The sequence below is a fragment of the Pipra filicauda genome, unplaced genomic scaffold (assembly GCF_003945595.2).
Source record: "Pipra filicauda isolate LSUMZ 115617 unplaced genomic scaffold, ASM394559v2 scaffold261_size1826302_pilon, whole genome shotgun sequence".
NCBI classification, from domain to species: domain Eukaryota; kingdom Metazoa; phylum Chordata; class Aves; order Passeriformes; family Pipridae; genus Pipra; species Pipra filicauda.
The window spans coordinates 105,035-112,969 of record NW_024104378.1 but is presented as its reverse complement, the minus strand read 5'-3'; the positions used below and the strand labels follow the sequence as shown (position 1 = coordinate 112,969).

The window sequence follows — 7,935 nt, the reverse complement described above, 5'->3', positions numbered from 1 at the left end:
TAAGTCCAGCAGATCTGTTTTCCCTGTGGGAATAATAAAAAAGTCCCTTTGATTTCAGTGTATTTGCTTCAGTACTCAGATCCTGCTTGGCAAACAAAGCCCAGGGCATCTGGAAAATAGAAATCCCAAAGATTCCTTCAGAAAAGCAGAGAATCAGTGTGGAATACGGGGATGTTTATATTTTTCATTAATTTTTAAATACCATAAGTACCTAGATCATGGAGCAGTGAGGGACAAAGAAAATCATGTCTGACTAAACTCAGTTTTCCATCCAGGTTTTTGTTGTTCTGTTTTATAGGAAAAACCTGGAATAAACTATTTAGTAAAATATTAAATAACATATAATCTCATAACCCAACATGATGGACAGAGATGAAACTGGACTGTTCAATTAAACATTTAAACCCACAGATTATTAACCTGAGGGACCAGAAGAAATATCGAACTTTTCCCAGCCTCCTGGTTAATTAAAAAATCCATACTGATGAATTAAACCCCTTTAAAAGAGATATAAGATATATTTTCTGCCCAAAATATAAAATTTTATAAAATATCATGAAAAGGCTTTTTTTCCTTTGCGAAAAGGAAATTTAGAAAAATTGAAGAGGAAGAAAAGAGGAGAAAACTTTGAATTCACCCAAGTTTAAAAACAGGCAAAACAGTCGAACAGAGAGATTTGAATTAAAATTTGTATGAGAGGCTGTAAATGGGGAAAAATAGGTTTTTCCCCAGTTCCATCCAATTTAGCATGAGAAAGAAGACGATTTGATTAAAAATCACCTTTAGAACGAGAAGTGTTGACCCTCTGCCTCGGCCAAAGTGCTTGTGGGCTCTGCACGGCTCCTCCTGCCTCCACTTGCTGCTGATATTCCTATTTTGGGGGTATAAAACACCCTTTAAATGACTCAAACCTTGTTCAGCAGCAACCCCAGGTCTGTGTGTTTGTAGCAGAACATTAAACAGCCACCTCAGTTTACCCAAATACGATTCCAGCTGAATGACTTCCTTATTCCCAGCTCCATCCAAGGAAATGAGCTTTGACTGCTGAGGGCTCATCTAAACCAGCAGAGCTTCCAGAAGTGCTTTGGGATCGCCGGGAATGAAAAGAACATTCTTACTCCTGATAATGGGAAACAGTTCTGGTTGAATTCTAGTCAGAATTCGCAGTGCCTGGATAATTAGGAATTCAGAAGGAATACTGATTGCTAACAGAAGTTTGTGTAGAGGGACATTATGGAGTGATTTGGGGGTGGGTTTTTTTAGGTATTGGTTTTCTCGCTGTATTTTCTAACGTGCAACTCTACATCCACAGAAGTGGATAATAAAATCCAGGGCCACCAGAGAATATCCACACACCAGGATCTCCACGAGGGAGACAAGCATCAGAGCAACATTTTGGCCACGATTCCTTCCTTTATAGGCACACTGTCAATACTGAAATGCCTAAAAATGCAGCTAATGAAGACATTCCAGTTTATTTGGGTCACAGGAGGGTGATGGTTTTTATAGATTTGTTTTGCAAGACAAAATGCATAAAACTAACAAGGAATGAAAGCAAGAGAAAACCAGGAAAGAAATAACCCACTCCCTCACTTTTTTTAGACCAATTTCTGGCTGTACAATCCACCAAAATGTAATATTTTGATTAGTTTTAAATCAGGACTGTGGAATCCCTCAAGAATTCACCTTTTCAGGTGGAATCCAAGGACCAAGTAAGGCAACCAGAGGCTCTTCTCCCCCTAAGCCTGGACACAGAAATATTCTTGCACTCAACCAAATCAACCCCATGAAAACAAGATTCTGCAGGTCACAAGATGAATTAATATCAATTAAAAATAAAACACGCAGCCGATCCAAGTCTAACCTTACAAGAAATGTCTCCCTGAAGACTCCTGGTCATATATTCTCAACCTCTCTTGGACAAAAGCAGCTTGAGGAGGAAAAGAACAGTTAAAAATGAGGATTTTGAAAGGTTTGCTGAGGGGAAAAGAACCTTATTAGTGACAAAGCAGAGGCTGTGAGTAACAGGAGACACAATGGGAGTGTAATTGTAGTTGACCCACTGAAAGTTGTCTTCAAGGACAGAACCACATCTGTGGTCAAACAACATCAACCTGCCAGAACTCAGAGCCAGGCAAACCCTCAGACCCCTGGGAGATGCTGATTACTTGGTACCTTACAATATTTTTAGGATTTCTTAGTGTTCTGTGGAAATGTTTGTGTTATAAACTCTGTGTGGACATAACTTCACCCTGCACAGAACCTCCCAGACCATTCACAACTATTTCTCAAAAAGGAATTCACTCCTGAATTACTCTTTTTGGGAATGACTCCTTTGTAGGTGACACACCCTGTGACACCCAGAAAACACACCAAACATTCTTGGAGACATTTCCTCCCCGGACAAGGACATAGAACCTACAGAAAGGGAAGAGGGACAGGGATTACCTGGAATTGGAATACCTGGCTCAGTGCTGAAGACTCTTTTCTTTGAAGTACAAACACAGCTCAGACTCCTGTAAACATGGGCATAACATGGAGGAACATTCACATTTTGAGGACCTCGAAGTCTGGATGCAGTGGAGGATCTTACTAAGCTGCTCTCCTTACCTATTCCAATTGATTTGACACCCTCCATTCCACACTGGAGCAGATTTCCTTCTGCTGGGATCTACATCAGCTACTTCACCACTTCATACACCTTTAGAGTCAGTTTTAGAAGAAAGTTGAGCCTGCAGCAGGTCTGGTGGCTAAAGGGAACCTCTCCTGAACTCAATCTCATGTCCTGAACTCAATCTGATCTCGTACCTGAGCTGAAAAATGCAAAGAGAACAGAATTCTTAGTTGTACCATGGAACAGAGTAGAGCAGAGGGGGAGAATTCTCTTCCTGGACTTGACAGGACAAGGGGAATGGATTTAAAAGAAAATACGGATTTGAAAGAAAACAGGTTTAGACTGAATATTGGGAAGGAATTCTTCCCCTGTGAGGGGGGTGAGGCCCTGGCACAGGTTGCCCAGAGAAGCTGTGGTTGCCCCATCCCTGGAAGTGTCCAAGGCCAGGTTGGACGGGGCTTGGAGCAACCTGGTCTAGTGGAAGGTGTCCCTGCCCATGGCAGGGGGTGGAATGGGATGGTCCCTCCCAACCCAAACCATTCCAAGATTCTGTGTTTAACCAGCCACAGTAAAATGTACAGGCCTTGCATATTTTTAGGCCTCTATTTGGATGCCAAGCTCGTCAAAGATCCCCCAGACTGAGAAACACTTTTATAAAAAGAAACTGAAGAGCAGCCAAATTCTTGGCCTGGTGCAAACCCTGTGTTCCATAAGCTGTGGTTCGGTTTGCATTGTGCTCCTGAGTCAAGAGACACCCTAAAGAGAGGGAGGAATTTATATAAAGTGTAACATTTCCCAGGGACAACATTCCCAAAAACTGGCTGTGCTTAACCCTTCCTGTCATAAGAAAAAAATAAAAATTCAAGTTAACCTGAATTCAACAACATGGAATTTGTGGCTAATTTGTGGCTGTGCCTCATTCATTAATACATTAAATGCATTATGAGCCATATATTGGCAATAAGCATATAGAAATCAGCTGAAAATCAAATACAAAGAACACCTTCCCCAGCAAACTCTGTATTTTAAAAAAAAATCATTAAATAATAATCAGGTTATAGGTAACAGGTTTCCTTCCTACTCAAGCTTAGCAAATAGGAAAATGGTGCTTTGTTGAAATCAATATCAAATTTCCCAGAAGTTTCAGAGGAGAGAGGGTTTCACCTTGCTCTGGATGGTGAACAAGATGGATTTCAGACTTTTGGATGGATGAATCCCAGACCGAGGCACTGCTGGACAAAGGAGGCAGAGAAACTAAAAGGGAGAGAGCTCAGAAGAATCGTTCACATTTACCATAAATTTCATAAATTCATTGTATAAAATACGATTTGCAGACTTCAAAGCTTAACTATCCCATTTTTCTTGCACTGAAAATTTAGATAATAAAACAATCTAAGATTGATACCTTCCTTAGAGACTTAAAGTGACCTCCAGCAGAGCTTGCAAGTGGCATCAACTCCTCCAGAACTCCACTCCTGCAGCCACCAAACCATCCTCATCCCAAGGCAGAGCAACTTAGAGCTGCACTATTCATAAATACACATTTATTTTCCATTAGAAATGCATAATTACAGCATTTAAAAGCCTTTTCCCCTAGAAAAGTAGTTAAGCAACAGTACAAACAAAATTGTTAGTCTTCTGCAAGTACAGTTTTCATTACACTGAACAGAAAACACCAGCAAAAGGCCAATACTTGCTGTCATGGGATTTTCCTCTTTTTAAATATTTTCCATTTTTTGTTATAAACACCATAGCAAATAAAAAAAAAGCTGTTTAAACAGTGAAAAATAGCTGAGCTCTGGAACTTTTCTATGTGGTAAAGCAAGTATTGCAAAGCAGCAATACACCTCCTAAAGTATCTGCAGACATTCAAAGGGCCTTTTTCACAGAAGAAATGGGTGAGTAGGAATTGAGTCTCACAGTTTGGATGCATTAAATCTCCTTCTGTCTTTCTGCGAGGGTTGGTTTTTTTTCCTCTTTATTGATTTTTGTCCTGAAGGTCAGATCTTCACTGCTGTTGTGGTGCAGCTCCAGCTGAAGTAAAAGGGTGTGAATTATTCCAGGTGAGGACAACCAGGCCATGGCTGGAGATGTCTGAGGTGTGACCATTGGTTTAAGAGGTATTTTTGTCCTCTTGCACTTCATTTCTGCCTGTAGTTCACCAACAGCTCCCAATGTTCCCCAGTAGCCTCACTGAATTTGGATTGCTCCGTGTTCTATCTGCATTTCTGGCTGGATTGCTGATTGAAGGCTGTCAGTGCCCTGCAAAGGGAAACAGGACAGTAAGAAATCAATCTAAAAGTGCTTTTCACTGGTGTAACCAAGGGAATGTGGACTTGTTGTACTAATAGAAAGTTCTTGTATGTACCAGTGGAAAAATCCCAGTGCAAAATCCACATGGATATCGGCTCTGTGATGGAGTGGGAATGGGAACACACTTACAAAGGCACCAAAAATAACATCAAGAGTCCTTCTGAAGACTAAATAGACCTTCAGGCTCTAAGGAGAAGGCTGAAATAATGCAGTTATGATAAAGATTTACACAATCAGGAGTGGCACATAGGAAACAGTTATTCCCCCTCTCTTCCCCCAAAAGAACCAGCTCTAAATAAAGAAAATAAACCCTTTGTCTGGCACAACATGAAGCTGTGGAAGGGCTGGTCCCAGCTCAAGGTATGGAGAGACACTGGGAATATGGAGCTGGGCAGAACTGTGGATAAAAAGGCCACCAAGGGGATCACGGAAGAGCCAGGAGGGATTCCTGGAATGACAGAGCTGCTGAAGGTAAGGAGAGTAAAATTCCCTGTTGGCCTTGTGCTTGGAATTTCTCAGTTGCTGCAGGATATGGTCTAAAAATGCTGATTTTACCCACTGCAGTCTGTGTTTATTTTGTGTAAAATGAGAATAAAGCTACAACAGTCAACTTTTCCTCCAATAAAATCCTTCCTGCAGGCCTGATTTTCCTCACTTTCCAAGGAAGAACAGCCCTCATGACAAAATTGAGAGTAAAGACAATTGATTTCAGCTTTCAAGGGAAGTCTCCTTAAAAATTAAATTCCTCCCAGTGGGCTGACAATGCTGGGGAAGGATAATCCCACTGCAAAATCCCTTTTAGCCAAGTTACTTGGAGTAAGGAAAAGGAGCTGCTGACACAAACTCTATCCTTGGAGCTGAAAGATAAACTTAAGAACAGCTGGACTGGCTTGGAGAAAGCCCCTCACACCCAGGAAACCTTCCCCTGACAGAGCCAGGATCACAAGCACTGATAAAACTCCAAGCAAAGGGCAAGGATTTAATGATATTTCTCTGGATTTTCCTGCCCCACATTCCAGAGATCTGCTCTTGATGGATTTTCCCCCCATAAACACATCTAATATTTGCTTTATGTAACACCCTGGATACAGAATTACATCTCTGACAGTATTTCTGTTGTAAAACAGTCTGATTGGAAGTCCTGCTTTTTGCCCTCAGCCTTGGATCTGCAGGATGATCCACATGGGTGGAAACTCCTGATTTCCCATCCTTCAGATTTTACTACACAGTCACAACTTATTTATTCAAATAAAAATACCAGAGGCTCGAAATCATGAAGTGTTTCTCCTAAATTAAGATTTTTTTTTTCAAATCTTTCTCTCCATCTCTGCCTTGTCAGTTATTGCACGTGGCTACAAGACTTTTATCCTGTTCAACTTGAAAGGTAATTTGGTGTTTGCTTAAACTTAAATTGTTCAATAAATTCGTGCCAAAGTGGTGAATAAATCTATAGGATTGCTAAATTTGAGAAGACAAGTACGAGGAACACACCCAGGAAAGCTCCATGGGAGGTAAATTTAAGTATTTTCCAGGTCTGGAGTGAGAGCAGCAGCAGGAGAAACACCTCTCTCTACCTGCTGCCTGTGTACTTCACTTATTTTGCTTCATGATCCTTGTGAGTCCTGATATTCCACGACTCCATGATTTATTAATTGCATAGGACCAGCAGGGATGGAGGATTCATAAAAAATAAGGCACAATCCCTGTAGCAACACTCTCAGCATCCAGAGCAGTCTTACAAGTGACTAAGAATAAAATCTTCAGAAGGCAAAAAAATTCCACAAGCACTTGGCATCCTCCAGAACAGAAGCCCAGGAAGTGGGATTTGCAAAACAACCCGTGACCATCTTCAGAAAAACTTCTTACAACTGTTCTAAGTCAATTTTCTTGCGTTGTCACCAAAGCTTCAAGTTGATGACAAGCTTTTTCTAGACTCAGCCACACAACTGTTCAAACTGATTTAAAAAGACAAAAATACCCAGTAATTCCTCCACCATAACTGAGGGGATCAAGTGTTCACTCACAGATGCTGTGGGAAATCCAGGCTGTTGATCAAAACAACTGGAAAACTGCTGTCAGGAAGGGTATAACATTTTTAACTGAAACCTCAGTCTAAAATATCCTTTTTGGCTGCATTCAGGCACGTTTCTTGCCCTGTCCTTTGCAATGGCTTTTAGCCTTCAAGGGCACAGGAAAACAATGATGACCAAAATAACTGTTCTCTAGAGGCACTGAGAAGGAACACAGAAGAGGGAGCAGGAAAAGACCATTTATATCTTTAAAAAAATTATGTAAATGATATTTTTTTATGGCTCGGAGAAAGGATCATGAAGTCCTTGTTTGTGGGTAGATATACAGGACGTGTGATGGATATTTCACTCGAGTTAAGCACATTCAGATGGTGAAAATAGAGACCTGGACATACCTGGTTGGTGGCAGAGTGGTCTGTCACCGGTGTGAGCTGCACATACTGGACCTGGATGTCACTTCCCTGCAGTGGGGATCCATCCACCCCCCCGGGCGCGGGCTCGGCCGACGCCACGGCGATGAGCTGAGCGCCCTGCAGCACCTGTGGGGACAGCAGGGAGTCACAACTTGAATTCCAGGGTGGGGCAGGCTGGAAGGGACCTCAGTGGGGCATCTCCTCAGACTAGGTCATCCCAGAGCCCCTGTGAGAGGCTGGGATGCTCCTGGTGAATGGCTCCAACAAGGGAAGAGCAGCAGGTCCAGACTCTTCCACCAGAGGACTGTGAATGACCCACATGTTCCATCAGTGTAAAACCTCCTTCCTGAACCTGAGCACATATCAACCCACTGGACTTCGTGTTTTGGGGTCTTCCCCCACCCCAAGGGATCAAGACTTTGACCAACAGACACCGATATTGCAATGATCAGGTCTCGTAGCTGGACCCCCCCGTGGTGACATCTTTCTGCTCTTATCCTTCCTTTCTCTTCCTTTCTTTTCCTTATACATTTTCCTAAGTGTTATTTTTATGCCTGTATTTCTA

The 7,935-nt window shown here is 41.9% G+C and overlaps 1 protein-coding gene across 2 annotated transcripts in view; it reads right to left on the bottom strand.

Moving 5' to 3' along the window:
• Nucleotides 1-4,141: 4,141 nt before the first annotated feature.
• LOC113987252 (BTG3 associated nuclear protein) overlaps nucleotides 4,142-7,935 on the bottom strand; it is a 104,960-nt gene continuing 101,166 nt past the window's right edge. For both annotated transcript variants that reach the window (XM_027719788.2, XM_027719789.2), the window contains exons 11-12: nucleotides 7,353-7,496; nucleotides 4,142-4,876 (exon numbers count right to left, since the gene is read on the bottom strand). In XM_027719788.2, the coding sequence (XP_027575589.1) occupies nucleotides 4,805-4,876; nucleotides 7,353-7,496 (216 nt within the window). In that variant the 3' untranslated portion in view covers nucleotides 4,142-4,804. The remainder of the gene's footprint in view (nucleotides 4,877-7,352; nucleotides 7,497-7,935) is intronic.